General features: G+C 33.8%; 1 protein-coding gene across 2 annotated transcripts; it reads right to left on the reverse strand.

The window, feature by feature from the left end:
* Positions 1-802: 802 nt before the first annotated feature.
* On the reverse strand, positions 803-12,884 carry LOC131628814 (protein TRANSPARENT TESTA 9-like). 2 transcript variants are annotated; one of them, XM_058899628.1, is made up of 21 exons: positions 12,566-12,883; positions 12,389-12,440; positions 12,200-12,276; positions 11,976-12,109; positions 11,748-11,844; positions 11,559-11,616; positions 10,893-11,001; positions 10,644-10,767; positions 10,372-10,558; positions 9,931-10,256; positions 9,411-9,499; positions 9,263-9,333; positions 7,954-8,064; positions 7,763-7,828; positions 4,640-4,777; positions 3,392-3,497; positions 3,215-3,292; positions 3,046-3,104; positions 2,740-2,899; positions 1,795-1,961; positions 803-1,447 (listed from the first exon to the last, which is right to left on the reverse strand). In XM_058899628.1, exons 1-21 carry the CDS (start codon positions 12,616-12,618, stop codon positions 1,121-1,123), a joined length of 2,589 nt encoding a protein of 862 aa, XP_058755611.1. In that variant the 5' UTR covers positions 12,619-12,883; the 3' UTR covers positions 803-1,120. The 2 variants fall into 2 exon arrangements, with proteins under 2 accessions (XP_058755611.1, XP_058755619.1); XM_058899636.1 differs by having other exon boundaries at positions 1,302-1,442; positions 12,566-12,884.
* Between the last annotated feature and the right edge of the window lie 4,540 nt (positions 12,885-17,424).

The following is a 17,424-nucleotide window of genomic DNA, read 5'->3' on the forward strand; positions in this document are numbered from 1 at the left end:
AAACAAAAAAACATGCACTTGATGTGTTTCTTTTACTGTCATGGACACGAGGATAACAAAAGCTATTGAGTCGTAAGAGGGATATCTTAGATAAAAAAAATATTTTTTATACACTGTTTATCACCCAGAAGAAACATAAAGAATTAAAGAGATGGATGAGTGTTGAAGAATTAGGAGTCTTCAAATATCACTCTTGTTAGAAATGACTCAAAAGAGTAGAGCTCAAGTATTTAGTGTTACAATGGAATAATCCATTCATTTGCTTTAAAAATATTTTAGAGTTAGTGTCAGACCCATGTAATTACACCTAATTTACTGAATTTTATCGATGTCTAAAATCAATACCGACACTTGTAATTACGTCTAATTTAATTTATTAATTTTTTCAAATTATTATCAGTGTTGATGTCCTTGCCTGTGCTAAGCACAAAAAATTTAATTTGTTAATTTTTTCAAATTATTATCGGTATTGATGTCTTGCCCGTGCTAAGCACAAAAGTACATTTCAACAAATTATTACAGTACTAGTTTCTTTGCTGTTTAAAAAATAAAAATAAAAACATTTCAACAATCTATTCTTGAACTCACCCGTGCTTCTCTTCAACAACTTTTCAAAATGTTTGGTAGTTCTGATAGAAATATTAAAAGTTATTCTCTGTTAAGGCTAAAAGTTAAAGGACATGGCAGCAAGCAACGAAGAATGTAAACTTAATCAAATGGGTAATTGTAATAACATTCAAATAATCAGCATTCACTCAGCCCAACACAAGGTAGCAGCTCAAGAGCAGTGGAGGTAAAAAGATTATACTTGCACTCTTCTATATAGAGTTAACACATATTTATACAATATATTTATACAATATAGAGACCATTCAAAACAAGAAGACACTAAAAATGGGAGAAAGAACTTTCCTTAGGAGGTTGCCTCATATTTACATTTGTTCCAAAACTTACTTGATAGAGGAAGGGGTGAAATTACAGATCAAGGAAAGGCTGGTATACAAAAACAATGGGCGCACACGATACACAACATAGTTTCTAATCTAAAATCTGGTTATGCATTTTGTGATATATACAAAAGGGTGGCGACACTAACCAGTAACTAACCAAGCCGAATATCTTACAATGATTTGGGAAGTATTCTGTTAGAGGAATCCTCAGGAACACATAAATGTGAGTTTGATAAATCTATTGCAGTTTCAAGGTTGAGCAAAGGTTTAAGCCTTCTATGAACCTCATCACTCACAAAATTGATCTCTTCAACGATCATCCCTAAAGCAGATTTGCAAGACTCCTCATCCCTGAACGCCAATGTCCATCTTCCATCAACCAAATTTTTTGTTTTCATTCTCTCATAATCATTCGATTTGGCAGGATCTTGAAAGGGTAAAGAGGATGACCGGATCCGCAAGTGTAACCATGATGAATGTGTATCATCAACCCTGGGCTAAACAATGAGGCGATATATTAAAATTATTATTCATAAGAATATTATACAATGCTAAAACAATGATGCAAGAAAATGTTAAAAAATTCATTACATTTTTTTTCTTTATGCGAACCAACAAAGTTGATTGAAAATTATCGGATGGAAAAGTTAAAAGAAAAATAGTTTAAGGAAACCGCCCAAGTATGTAATTACTAATTATTATGTCAATGAAATCATCAACCAATTGAGGGATTTTATTCCTAAGCCGGGGCCATGTTTGCAAATAATTTTGCACCATGATTGTCAACTAACCAAATGAATTGACTCAAGATAAAGAAGAAAAGTTATGGGATAACAATACATACATTGCACCCAGCCAAAGGTGCAACAACCCGAACGATTCCACGGGACTTCTGTGATGGCAATTCTTCTGCAAGAACAAGCCAGCCAGATATTCCTAAAGAGGTTGCTTGAAAGCAAAGATGGTGTTCTTTGCCACTCTTGAAAGCAATTCTACAAGGCACGGCATTAACTGCAAAAGCAAAATAAGAGAAATTAAAAATAATAAGTGGATTTATGACTCAAGATGATATAGAATATTAGCATATAGCTTTCTTATACTGCCTGGAGAGGAATTACAAATAATCAAACTGAAAAATATTACTGTATAGACGCACTGTAAAAGAACAACCAAGAAAAAACGATTACTTGGAGTTGGAAGACTACTACAACACTTCCTTCAAATTTCAAAAGGAGCAATTCTCTCTTTTGTTGCCTGCTGTCAGGTGTATTGCCAGAAATTAATATACAGTTCACGTAACACTTTTGCCATCTTGTCCTTAGAAGCACCCTTCAAAATACTATTCCCACTTTCTTATATTATGTATCTCATTTGGAGTGTTTTTTGGTCTCAAATTGTTTGTCATTTTATATAATCAAAACGATATTTATTACTCTTAATCAATGATACCCTTATTTATTATTATAGTTGCATGTATATGGTAGACAAATAATAAATGAAATATAAAGTTATTCTAGTCTTAACATATTTTTTAATGAAAATTGGTATAAGTGATCATTTTTATTAAAATTGTGCATATCCCAAATGAGACATGTAATTTGAGATGGAGGGAGTATTTCTTAATCTCACAGTCTTGCACACTAGAAATTATAACTAGCTCCTGTATTCACTACTGAATAAGAACTGGCCCAATCTTTGCTAGTACATATTATCCTACACCTAAGCAAATACCTCAAGTTAAGCAATACCGGTATAAATGATACAAGAAACTTTAGTTAAGATGACTAACCAAGGCTGATGTCAGTGCCTGCCTTTGGGCCTGATACATCAAGCCCAGAAGTCTTGGCACGACAATTTGCGGGAAGATCACCGGGAGGGTGAATTGGTGGTTGCTCAGGTAAAGCTCTCCCAAGAGTGAATAACTGAAGTTGGTGCAGTACTACAAATACCTAAATAAGAAAGGAAGCAACCAAAAAATCTTCACCGTCTAATGGTACATAATCTATGAAGAACCAAAATTGAGAATGGCACAGTATTCAAAAAATCTATGCCAACACTTGAAAAAGAGTGTGTTGGGGGTTAAATAAGCACAGACCTTCACCAGTTCCTGCATTCTTTCTCCAGCAGAAAATGATGATCCCTTTGGAGTGTTATCTGTAGGAATAATAAAGATATCATTTTAAGGCCTCCTTACCATTTTTTCCTAGTCCATAACAACGGCAATCAACCAAAGGAAATATGAATGTTGATGGGTAGAGGAATACCCTGTAAAGAAAATTTATGTGGATGTGGCTGCAAAAGCATAGAGTTTGGTCCTTTCGGAGGAGACGATGATTCCATTGCTGCAGTTACAAAATTTTCTAGGTTTTAGTTCAAACACACAAGTAAACCTCTCAAACACAGCAACAACCAATCAGAACAGTATATCATATAAAAATCACCTCTTTTGCACTTCCGCCATTCCTCACATAGAACAGAAATAAGTAAGTCGGTCCAGATGCCTTTAGCCTCCTCTACAAGAGCAGAAGCACAGGTCTTGTATGAAACCTGTATTAGAGAAGAAACTTGTTATAATTGCATTAGGAGAGGCAAAATAATGTTTTTTCCAGAACAAATCTCCTCTTACACATTCTTAGTGTATATGATCACAGTTACAAGTATGGCTGTTATATTACAGGCATGTAGCGAAGAGGAAAGACAGGTTATCAAAAAGTACAATCTTTCAAACCACTGATTTATTACTTTTATAAACACAGTCAACAAAGGGGTTAAGGTGTTTTTTTACATTTCTTATTTTTGTGTGCTTTAGTCTTGTATTCACTGTCATCAACTCTTCATTTCTTTATTTTGACCTAGACATAAGTGTTGTTTTAAGTTGCATATAACGGAAGTCCTCAAAAGGGAATGGTAAATTCACATCAAGACCCATATGTTTCTTAGACTAGTATGTTCTAACTATTGGTTGATTGTTAAGGATTTAAATTATTAATATATTTGCACAATTAAGGGTAAATAAAACACTGATTCAATTATGTAATTGTATCGGTATCTTTACTCAAATTGCTCAGCTTTCTCAAATGTTCTACTGAACTGATAATTTGTCAAAGTTAAGAGTAATTTTTATATCTTCACAGTAGCAACCCCCAATATTATGTTAGCTGCAGAGAAAACATGTGAATGTTCGTATGTTTGTAAGCATTATATAAGTATAAAAGAATATATTATGCTCTTGAGGGTTGTTCAAAAAAATCTAACTGAACCGAACCAAACTGAAGTTAAAATAACAGAACCATTATGTTTGGTTTGTGAATCAAACCATAATGCACAAACAGTTCTAGAACCGAACCGAAACTCAAACCGAACCGAAACTGAACGCGAACCGAACCCGAACTGAAAAATACTTAAAAAACAAGTTAAATTTTTTTTAAAAAAATTGAAAAATAGCTTAACGGTTCGGTTCTTTAATAAACGGTTTGGTTTGGGGAAAATTGTCTTCTAACGGTTCGGAATTTCGAAATGGCATACCAAACCAATGATTTTGGTTTGGTTCGGTTTTTAGAAATTTGAAACGGTTTGGTTCACCTCGAGTGAATTTTTACTATGGTTTGGTTCAGTTCAGTTTTCTCACAAACTGTACCATGAACAGCCCTATTCTTAAGGATATACTTAGAAAAATGGCATGTTCTTACTTTCAAAACTTCATGGTGATGGCTGTTGAATTCTGATTCACTGTAAGGAAGCAACTGACGCAAAAGCCAACCACCGTCCCATAGTGTCTCTGCAGATATATTAGAGCGGCAAAAAAGGCTCACCAATGCATCAATCACCTGAAATTCAGGTACATTGTATATAAGTAATAAACTTAAACATCATAAACTAAGATCACGCTGACTTCCAATTAAAGAAGAAAACCATCCATGGGCAATGTTACTTATTTATAAGTGTATCATATCTTTGTCTGTAAAAAGAGAGATCTATAATGAGTGGGTAACCCTGGAGAAAAAACTGTATTCCCTATTTACTGTTTTTGTTTTGTAATAATGCAGTTCCACTCTTTTGATTCTTTCTATCTAATTTCCATTTTGTTTTGATCTCCTAGCACATATGTGTTTTGCACTACACCAGCATGGCGCCATGGCCTATCCACCATTTTTGCACTAATCTTCCTCTATTTGACGCTCACATGTCAGCTTCTTACTCTGCTATGTACAGCTCCTTGTATTAGTTCTTTTTCACAAATCTGCATCCTCTTTTTCTACTCGGCTCCTAAACTGATACTATCAAGACCCTGATGCATCACCCTAGTCACGGCATGTTATCCTATACTTTCTATTTACAAATTTTCATTGCAACCCTGATGGTTGAAGTAGTGTCAACTTAGTGATACATTATGCCACTAATATCATTTTTAGGGGGGGCTGCTTCCGTTTCATTGTACTATTAGCTAAATACTACATAGTAATAGACTGCAAATAGAATATGTCACTTTATCTCTTCTTTCTTACTTACCTGTTGATATTCAAACTAAATAGTAATATAAATACAGGAATAGCTTATTCTCTTATATTCTAGCATATTCTATAGTAATTAATGCCGTAGGTTATATATTGAGCCTATATAATAACAGCTATGTGGTGTAGTTAAAACAGTTTCACCAAATGTTTCTCTGATTTTTTCTCTCATTTGACAGTACCAAATAGGCTTGTTTTTTTACGTTATGGAATAACACTTGAACTTATGAGTTGATCCTTCTATAATTACAAATAGGCCAATCAAATTCATGTTTGAAAGCCAAATCAAAGTCTAGTTCCAATCAAATTCATGTTTGAAAGCCAAATCAAAGTCTAGTTTGAGGAAAAACCTCTGGTTTGAGTTTTCCAGTACAGTGCAGAGTTACTTATTTATAAGGAAAAACCTCTATTCGACGCTCACATGTCAGCTTCTTACTCTGCTATGTACGGCTACTTGTATTAGTTCTTTTTCACAAATCTGCATCCTCGTTTTCTACTCAGCTCCTAAACTGATACTATCAAGACCCTGATGCATCACCCTAGTCACGGCATGTTATACTATACTTTCTATTTACAAATTTTCATTGCAACCCCGATGGTTGAAGTAGTGTCAACTTAGTGATACATTATGCCACTAATATCAATTTTAGGGGGGGCTGCTTCCGTTTCATTGTACTATTAGCTACATACTACATAGTAATAGACTGCAAATAGAATATGTCACTTTATCTCTTCTTTCTTACTTACCTGTTGATATTCAAACTAAATAGTAATATAAATACAGGAATAGCTTATTCTCTTATATTCTAGCATATTCTATAGTAATTAATGCCGTAGGCTATATATTGAGCCTATATAATAACAGCTATGTGGTGTAGTTAAAACAGTTTCACCAAATGTTTCTCTGATTTTTTCTCTCATTTGACAGTACCAAATAGGCTTGTTTTTTTACGTTATGGAATAACACTTGAACTTATGAGTTGATCCTTCTATAATTACAAATAGCCCAATCAAATTCATGTTTGAAAGCCAAATCAAAGTCTAGTTCCAATCAAATTCATGTTTGAAAGCCAAATCAAAGTCTAGTTTGAGGAAAAACCTCTGGTTTGAGTTTTCCAGTACAGCGCAGAGTTACTTATTTATAAGGAAAAACCTCTATTTGACGCTCACATGTCAGCTTCTTACTCTGCTATGTACAGCTCCTTGTATTAGTTCTTTTTCACAAATCTGCATCCTCTTTTTCTAATCAGCTCCTAAACTGATACTATCAAGACCCTGATTTTTCTACTCAGCTCCTAAACTGATACTATCAAGACCCTGATGCATCACCCTAGTCACGGCATGTTATCCTATACTTTCTATTTACAAATTTTCATTGCAACCCCGATGGTTGAAGTAGTGTCAACTTAGTGATACATTATGCCACTAATATCATTTTTAGGGGGGGCTGCTTCCGTTTCATTGTATTATTAGCTACATACTACATAGTAATAGACCGCAAATAGAATGTCACTTTATCTCTTCTTTCTTACCTGTTGATATTCAAATTAAATAGTAATATAAATACAGGAATAGCTTATTCTCTTATATTCTAGCATATTCTATAGTAATTAATGCCGTAGGTTATATATTGAGCCTATATAATAACAGCTATGTGGTGTAGTTAAAACAGTTTCACCAAATGTTTCTCTGATTTTTTCTCTCATTTGACAGTACCAAATAGGCTTGTTTTTTACGTTATGGAATAACACTTGAACTTATGAGTTGATCCTTCTATAATTACAAATAGCCCAATCAAATTCATGTTTGAAAGCCAAATCAAAGTCTAGTTCCAATCAAATTCATGTTTGAAAGCCAAATCAAAGTCTAGTTTGAGGAAAAACCTCTGGTTTGAGTTTTCCAGTACAGTGCAGAGTACATCTTCACAAAATCTGCAATCTTCCAAGTCCATTCCCATTTGTGATTTCCGTCAGATATTTTTCCTATAGTTTGTCTAATAAAAAGTGAAGCTATACTTTTGTTGAAAATCCTAAACAGGTCATTTGCAACAGGAACATCAGTTGTTCCATTCCAACAAAGTGAACTAGAACACTGCAAATTTGAATGAGCAATACAAATGCAGTTCAAATAGGGTTGAGCAAATTCGGAAACTATATGCACGGAACTCCTATAGACACTGCCATAAAAGCAGAATCATTGAGTATTCTAAGGTTACAGTTCCATGATCTTAATTGAGCAGACGATGCCTACCATTTGTCAAAGAATTTAACATGCTATAGAGAAACTAGTACAAAAAAATACCTGAAATCTATTTGTATGAGGACTAATTCCAACATCAGAAGACTGAAAAGATATTCCATACTGATCCTGTAGAACATAGAAAATGTAGAGAAGCCAGCATTAAAAAAAAAAGAGATACTAAAAAATCTATACATTGGTAGTGAAAATTAAAATAGATAAATGATTTCTGAAGAATAGAAGGAACTGAAAACCTTGATCTTTTTGTGATACACAGCAATATCACTACCAGTGCTATCCTTTGTCAAACTACTTCTAGAAGAAAAAAGTTCCTCTTCACCTGAACTCTCGCCAACTAAAGCTTGCTGCACCAATATGCAATGTCAGTCAAATGATATGTCAACAATAAATCAAATTAATCAGAACTGAAGTCCCAACTCAGTGAGTTTATATCAAGTCCTACATTGAATAGAGAAAAGGCTTTAAATGAGTTTATAAAGAGTGACATCACCTTACAAACCGGTTTTGTAAGGATGAGTAAGACCCAATATAAATACTTAAAATGGTATCGCATCAGAGCCTGTAGATACAGGTCACTCATCATTTATATTCATGCACCAAGCCTTTTAGTGGTTGTGACGGAGTCTATTGAGAAAAAGTAAAACCGAAGTCCTATATTGAATGAGTTTATAAAGAGTGACACCCTCACCTTACAAGCCAGTTTTGTAATGATGAATTACACTCAATATATTCTCATTCACAATTAAAAGGTTGGAATAAACTATTTATATACTTGAGAAATATAATTTAAATAAGATGTGACCCTAACATGATCCTAAAGATAATAACAATTCAGTTATAATCAACAATTAGAACCTACCACCTTAAACTATTATTGGGGGAAAAAACCAAGTCCTACACTGAACAAAGATAAGGCTTTAAATAATTTAAATAAGATGTGATCCTAACATACTATTATTGGGGGAAAAAACCAAGTCCTACACTGAACAAAGATAAGGCTTTAAATAATCTAAATAAGATGTGATCCTAACATGATCCTAAGGATATAACAATTCAGTTATAAATTATAATCAACATCTCAACACCGATGAAGTACACCTTTTATTTTAAAGAAGTCAAATCCTCTTTCTGAATATGGTGCTTGGAGCAAGAGAGAGCTAACCCTAGGATGGTACATACTTGGTGGAATAATTGTCATTCATTGAAATTGTTTGTGGTTGACCATGTTTCAACTCCAGTCCACTTCAAAACCTGCTATGAACCCTTTTCTAGTGGTAATGATGATATCATAGGCTTCATCATTACCACACACCACCAGATGTCATTGTTTGCTTCAACCAGCATGCCATGGAATGGAAGTGTTAAAGAAGTGTACTATTAGGTTTAGATTTAGTGTAAATGTCTAGGTTCAATATATCATCATGAAATTAAAGTGATTAGTAACATTGTGTCTTTGTCTCTACTCTTCACTACATTAATTATATAAACTGATGGCAAGCAAATATCAACTGCCAAAGGCTCATACAGAAGAATGTGGCATACCAATAAAAGCTTCTTGTGTTGTTTGCGTTGTGGAAGAATTCCAAGCTCGTCTAGCATTGATTCATCAAGTTCTGAAGAACAAATTTTACTAAGTAAACAGAAACGGGTGCAATGGTAAAGAAATTATGTGAGCGAGTAGATAAACGACCTTTAGTTTGCAGTAGGGTTGCTAGCACAGTCAAAGAACCCAATACTTGTATATCATCTCCTTTTACTACATATGCAAGCAAAACATCCCTACATCAATGGTACGAGTCATCGGAGTAATAGTATTAGTAGCAGTAGTAATAATAAGACATCTTATAAATAATGTTTAAAACACTAGAACAACTCTTTTTTTTAACGGACAAGTAAAACAATTCACCATTATAAGATGTTAAAAAATTATCCAAAGCATGTGGAAAAACAATTCAGCATGAAGAAAATATAATTATTTGAAACATGTTTCATTTCTAAAACATCAAGTTAAAGATTCACACCAACCAAGATCGCATTGTGTTTAACAATGTGCATATATGCATAAATGTATGTAGAACAAAATATTACATATTTTCATCTCAATAACTGAGTACATTTTGAGCTCACATCATGTATTCATTGTCTTTTCCAATTTTGGAGACAAGCCAACTTAAAAATAGTGATAAAAATAGAATGTATAAAACTTTTACCTTAAAGACAAATTTGGACTGCTACAACCATTTTGCATGCGAACACCGTCGGGATGAAAACCTGAAGAGCTAGAAAAGTGTGGAACATTAAACATTGAGTATCTTATATCAGACTTGCTAAGATTAACATTATTTGAGACTTGGCATTCAGATGGGAAACCATTACCAGATATATGGCTATTGAGTTTACCCCCAGAACTTTTTGTAAAGGCTTCTGAGGGATAAAAAAGAGCAGCAGCTATGGTATTAGCCAAATCTTTAATTTTGATTATCCTCAAGATGCGACAAAGTAAGTAGATAGAAGTGACAAAACTACTTTGCATGTCCTGCATTAATGTGCTACCAAACATAAATAAGAACAAGTTGCATATTTAAAGATCCTGCAACAAAGATGGAAGTGGAAAAAAAGAACTGACAAGGATGTTAAGAGAAGTTTCTTACATTATCAATTGACATCTTCCGAGAAGGAAGAAGTAATGGAAATATCAAAACCATCAGAATACTGTCAGTAATTAGCCTACCAACATCGGGAATTCCAGCAGAGACAATATCACTGAAGTAGTATAGGTTGTCCTCAATTTCATCTATAGCAACAGTAATTGTAGAGGTTGAATCCGGGCCTGGATTTCTGTCTCAGTATTAAATAACCACAATTAATCTTTCGGGCAAGAGAATCTTAAGCAAATATACAAAAGAGAAAAGGAGATGCTTACATCAGTGTATGAGAAACCAATTTATTTAAATCCATGCTCTGCTTCCTAAAAAATGATATCAGGTTTGAGAAATAATCTGTGTGAGGTGGGCTGGATATGTATCTATTTACAGAGTCATCTCCAACTGAAAATTGTAAAGCATTTATGCATTAGAAATTTTAGCTTTTCCAACATAAAATTTTCATGGAGGAAATGAGAAAGATGGAAAAAATCACAAAAGAGGATCAATGTGAAACAAAAAATTCTCACCGTGATAAACATTAAGTGTCACAGCTCGTACTGCAGTGCGGACCATGTTCTCCTCATTAAAGGCAAAGCGTATGGCCTCAACATACAGGGGAAATGAAACTACTTTGTCCTACATGCATAGAAAGATGCATTGAAGACAGTTGGACATCTCAAAAACAAAGCAGAATTATCTCCTCCTCAGCCAAAAGTCAATAGGTCAACTATATTTAAAAGACTTGCTGGACACAAAAAGTTAACTACATGTTTAAAGAAAATCAATGATCTCACAAGATTTGACTGAAACAATCTAACAATGTTCCAACTTCCAGCAGGTTTCAGTTTCAACTTCATCCACTTAGAAAATATTTAAAGAAAAAAAAGAAGTTTTCATTGCATTTTAATTTTTCACTTACTGCTCCTTTCCTTTCTTATCTTTTCCTAACCATCAAATATCATTAAAGGTATGTTCAAAGAATAAAAAGCAGCACCATTTATGCAATTTATAAAGTTAAGAGCCTACAGCTAGAGAACCCTCCTAGAACAGTCTCTTTGACAATACAATTTCAATGCCACAAACATGATACTCACGGATCAATACAGTAGTTATGAAGACGGCCTCACAAGATTCCCTCAAGAGCTGCAACTCAAATTATCAGAAGAAAAGGACTCGGGGAGCATTAAACTTACACCGTTCATCTTCACAAGCAGCGAAACCGTATTCCTGTTCAACTTTCCACTTATTGCCCTACAAAAATAATAAGACAAGCCATCAGCAACATTAAACAAGGAGGTGAACCCGGCAAAAACATACTGACCCCGGAAAACAGGTACTATGGAGTGAAATCATCAACCACCACTCACCAGTTAAGTAATTACCTTAAAAAGGATATGTAGTAAGATAACAGCTCTTCATTTTGAAAGTCGAACGAGTAGGTTATCAAGTAGTTTATATGTTCATTACTAAACAAGTAGTCTGCAACAAAGATTCAGCAAATAACATTACAAAACCATCAACTTTGTGATAATATCTCATATCAATTGAGAAACTAAAGAGTATAAGAAAATTCCAAACACGAAACCTCACAAAGTAATCAATCAACCTACATATAGCATGTTCATTCCTTAAGTTCTGGACCAAAATGCTAACTGTTTGCAACAACTGAAGAGGAACACTAACAATCTTGCTAATTTTAAGAATCCGAACAAACTCGCTCATGACTTGTTTTTCCATGAAGAATCTGCCATAACACAAGGAAACACTACAATAAACTTCCACTTCCACCATTACAAAAATCATAACAATGAACACAAACAACAACAAATCTCACTCAAAATAGCTCGAGTCATGCTGATCGCCATACGTCATCAACTCGGCAATCGATCTCAGAGCCTCAATAACAAAATCCTTCAACATAATCGAGAAAAATTAGGGAAAATCGTGAAAAACAATTCAAACTCAAATCAAATAAAAACCGCTAGCAACTTGATGTAATTTAGTTATAAATTATAATTATTACCTTATTATCATCTGTAACAACTTGAATTTTCGTCAATTGATCAGTTAAGTAACTGAAAAGTGAAAAACACAACGAAGCAAGATAATGAGAAATGAAATTCGTTCAACTAGGAGTAAAATAACCTAAGATTCTTGATGATTTTGATGAATTTGAATGAAATTGAGCGTAGAAACTGACCTGAGTTGATCAAGTGAGAAACGATCTCTGGATCGCCAGAAAGAACTCCACATGATTGAAGAATCAGAGTTCGACGGTTGAGTTCATCGGTTTCGGAGATGAAACTACTCGATGATTCCGAGCAGTCTCGGAGGGAGATTGGAGAGTGTGTGCGGTTTTGTGTGATCAGTGAGAGAGATGAAGGTTTTAGAAGAGGGAGATTGAGTGGCCGAAAACAATGCTTTGTTGGATTTTTTATTTTTTGAATTGAAAGGTTGAAGAGACCTGTATCGAATTTGGACTTGAAGTGTGAAGGAAAACTATTCAAATAATTGTTGATGTGGCTTATCAAAAAAAAATTTATGTCGACCGATCTAACTTTATTTAATTAATGATAGAATCCAACTTTAATTAATGATATAATGTCATTTTCTTTTAAAGGGAAATATCTATATATAAACAAAAAGTTTCCGAAAAGAGTTACCAAGGAGCACAAGTTTGGCATAAGGAGGAACCAAAAAGCCAAAACAAAAGGAAATATTATGAACAACACCTACAAGCAACTAGAAAGAATAAAAAGAAAACTTAAACAAAATGTCATTCCTCCATTAAGCTAGAATATGAAAACAAGAATCACCCTCAATACAACATCATCCTCCTAAATTATTAGGAAAAAGCACAATCTCGAGTATACATGCCATAAACACACGAATCGGTATTGACTCAAATATAGAATAGGGTTCTAAAATCATTATTCTCTCGCTTGAAAATGACATATTTATAAAAACTAAGGGAAAATAGGGAGTTCATTCGACATTAAATTAAGAAGAATCAATTTATCTCCAAACTAACAAATTTGTGACTCCAAGAGAGGAAGCGTTTAGTGAGTAAAGACACAACAGGATCCCAAATGGCCTTTACTCATTTGATAATGTGCTTGATTCTAGAGTTTATTATAAGACTTGGTTTAGGTTTGTTAAGTCCATTCTGTTGAAAGAAACAATTGATTGGCGAATTTGTGTAGACAACTTGTTTAATAATATATCTTGACATGTTGTGAGACATTTTGGCGTGCGTGCTACTCGTATTGGCATCTAATTCGCTTCAGTTTTTTTTAAGATTTTTCGATTTTAATTATTGTTGAAGTTGCATTTAGAAAGAATTATTTTAATGCAAATTAGTGTGAAAAAGATTTGATGAAATCATATATCTAATAGTAGAATATTTTAATTGGATATCGTTTAAACAAGATATTTGCATTTGTATTAATTACAAGACTGAGATTTACATTTAATGAGAAGATTTTCATCCTTTTATTAAAGATGATTTATATGAGTATGGAAAATATTTGATTAAATCATACATCTATTTGCAAAAGATTTAATTTGGATATGATTTAAACAACAGATTTGCATTTGCATTAATTACAAGATTGAGATTTGCAATTAATGAGAAGATCTCCAACTTCTTATTAAAGATTATTTATAACATGATTATGGTTTAGAAGGTATTTTATTCTAAATCATTTACTTGAGTGTTTGGAATGCATAATCACATCAAGTAAAAATATTATTAAATTTGTTTTAATGAAGTTTCAGAATTGGCTTTATTAAGATTCGCGGAAAGTAACATTTTTAGCAAACTGTCTGATGATATTCTGTGTGACATCCTGAATCAAACTTGTTGCTTGGCGCGCAAGGTTGATAGAAGATGATATTACACTTTTGAGTTTTGATTTCTTTTCTGTCCAATTATAGATATGAGTATGTTAAGATATGTTTGGATTCAGAAAAGATTTATCCTAAATATGTTTTAGCAAGATTGAATTTTATGTTCTAATTTGTTCAAGATTTGTATCAATCAAGGATCTCAATCATCATAATGAAGATTTGATTAATTATGTGCACGATTAGAAATATTTAATGTGAATCAAATTAAGCAAGACTTAATTTGGTATAATCAACAGATTCAGATTAGTTTTAGATGTAATAAATCAAGTGTGGCAATCAACATTATTGAAGATTGATCACATGTGCTTTTTAGAGGACCAACTGTGTTCAAGATCAAAACCCTACTAGGTTTTGTGTGAGATATTGGATCGAACTCTAGTACGGTCAGAGGGTAGTTTCTTGGTTCGACATGATTAAGCACGAAGTCGAAGGTTGTTCACATGCTAGTGTCAAAGATGCTAGGGTTGTTAGCATGTTAAATTTGGTTTTAATGTTTAAACCTTAATTTGTTAAACTAGCTTGTTTATTTATTAAGTTAACTTGTGTAATGGGCCTTGTAGAAAAATCTCATTAGTTAGTATGTTAGGTTTTATTATAAATAGCATACTAGTCTCTCATCATTACATACTGCAAATCCTAATTTAGGGTGAGAGAGGTTATTTGTTATTCTTGTAAACTTGTAATCTTGTTTTCTAAGAGAAAGTAAAAGAATAGCAGTTATAACCAATTCTTGTGTTCTTCTTCTTCCTTGTTCTTTATTCTTTTCTTGTTTTATACTTTGTTATTGGCATTGAATTCACGACACTTTGGAGTTGCACTTTTTCTTGCTATATAAGGAGGCAATCTCCTTTGTGAAGACTCAAAACTGGAGAGAAAATATTTACTCGATAGAAGAGTTTCAATTGAGTCTTTTGTTTTGATTTATAATATTATATACTTGAATCTAATTCTTATGCTAAAGAAATAGATTATTTTGAGTTGTAATATTGTTTCATCATTTTAAACACTTGTAACTAGCCAAACACCAAGAAGAGCATTTAAGTGAAAGTGAGAGGGGTCTCATATTTAGGAGGACTCCTGAATAGAAATTCACATGTAGTATTAGGAAAAGAGGCTGTAATACGGTGGGAGAACTGACTTTTAAAAATGTCGCGGTTAAGCAAGAGTCGCCATCGACTTTTATTTTATCCAATTGAGAAAGGCAAAAAGAACAGGAAAAACCTTTGAAAAGACTTTGAGTTCGGGGGGTAAGTTATACAAAGGGAAGGTGTAAGCACCATTTGTATCCATGGTTATCCATGGGCTCTTAATTGCTTAGCTCACTTTGTTTGAATTGTTTGAAAAGTAGTGTGTGAATAAAAAAGTTTTGAATAAGGACTATAGCTTGTAAATAAGCGTAGCCTTTTGGAAATCGTTTTTAAAAAGAGGTGTGAAAAGCATTTTGAATTTTGAATTGAATGTGAGCAAGCATTTAAGAACACCTACCCTAAGATTGTCTTTCTTGTTCTTTAAGTCTTTCGGGCGAAAGGGTCAATCCATGCCATGAGAGGGCAGGAAGTCTTTCAATTGGATGTGCGGGTCATCGAAGGGTCATCGGGAATAATCGTTCGCCACAAGACTGTCCCTACCATAAAGGGGGCAGGTAGTCTAAGGGAAGGACATAATAGTCATTTAGGCAACATGTAAAGATTCCTTAGCATTCGAAGGGACGATCATCATTTATCAAGGCAACGTCGAGGGACGCGATCATATTTATCGTAGGCAACTCGAAGGGACTATGATCTTTATATCGAGGGACTATGATGATTTTATCGAAGGCAACAGGCTAAGGAGTCCCTACGCTCTAAGGGACTTGACTATTTTATCGAGAAGGCAGCATAAGAGGGTGTTACCTTAGAGGTGGGTGTGTGTAGCAATCACGTGATTGTATTCAGACATTTATCTTGAAATAGTGAGCTACGTTCAATTACTTATCTTGCACTCCCTATTTACTAACCACGCAGTCAATATTGTGCAGGAATTAAAGTGCGGAAAGTAAAATCCTAAGCTATTACAGTTTTAGGGATGTGGATTTACAATAAACACCTGTAGGGGGTATGCGGAAAATAAAGACTGAAATTAAAAACTATGAAATTAAAAAATGTTTAATAGCTTGAATCGTCGTCGAACCTTTGATAATCCTGAAAATCAAGAACGAAAATAATAGGAGGGTTAGTGTACGAAGGAACTATCTATCATAATCTTGATTAATCGATAAAATCCTAATTGAATTAAAATTATGTGCGAAAAAAGATTAACTATGATGCTTCAAATTAATTATTCAATAGATAAAGAAACACATGCAAAACAATTAAGTTTTAAATATTGAAAAAACCATTTTCGATTACAAACGAGTTTTCGGTTAAAAATAAATGATTAAAATAAAATATTATTTTTAGTTAATATGTTTGTAGAAAAAAAAACAATAATTAATAGTTAATAAAAACAAAAGAAAATAGTTATTTAGCAAAAGAAAATATGTAATTAAATGTAAAATTTTTGGAAAACTTAGCTTTGGATCAGGTGTGGCACGCTCCAGAAGGTCCATGGTGTGGATGCAGTTTCCTGGGCGTTGGATATGCCTAGACTGCGATCTGGTGGTTGACGTGATGAGGGCGCATGGTGATGGCGCGTGTGTGCAGGCACTGAATCACAGAACTCATATATAAAAAAAATAACGCGTTGAGGGTAGGGTTCGAACCCAGTCCCTCACGCTTTCACCAAAACATGCTCACGAACCAGGCTGCATTATTTAACTGATAATATAATCATCAAGTACAAATAAATAAACAAATTAGTAAATTGATTGGGAATTCAAACCGAGTCAGAGGTGGGCCCCCTTTGCACGCTGACGGACCAATCACAGGGAGAGACATGGTCTTTGAAAGTTTGACTGGCCACTCATGGTAGAGAGAGGATTCAAACGTGGCTGACCAACCAATCAAAGCCTTCTACGCACGGTCCACGAGTCCAAGAGTATTGTTCATTGTCTCTAAGCTTTGTACCTGCGGAAATTGCTGCGATTCCACCTATGGAATTACCTGTGAAAATTCCTTCAATTCTACAAAAATTTGAAACTCAGCAAAACGACGTTAGAAAAACAATACAAGT

Source organism: Vicia villosa, linkage group LG1, assembly GCF_029867415.1.
Source record: "Vicia villosa cultivar HV-30 ecotype Madison, WI linkage group LG1, Vvil1.0, whole genome shotgun sequence".
In the NCBI taxonomy this organism is placed as follows: domain Eukaryota; kingdom Viridiplantae; phylum Streptophyta; class Magnoliopsida; order Fabales; family Fabaceae; genus Vicia; species Vicia villosa.

Coding starts and splice junctions, on each gene's coding strand:
- LOC131628814 (XM_058899628.1), bottom strand. CDS start 12,618: ATGTGGAGTTCTTTCTGGCGATCCAGAGATCGTTTCTCACTTGATCAA. Junction 7,829..7,953: donor TGTATCACAAAAAGATCAAG/GTTTTCAGTTCC, acceptor TATGTTCTACAG/GATCAGTATGGAATATCTTT. Junction 1,962..2,739: donor AGGCACTGACATCAGCCTTG/GTTAGTCATCTT, acceptor TTGCTTTTGCAG/TTAATGCCGTGCCTTGTAGA.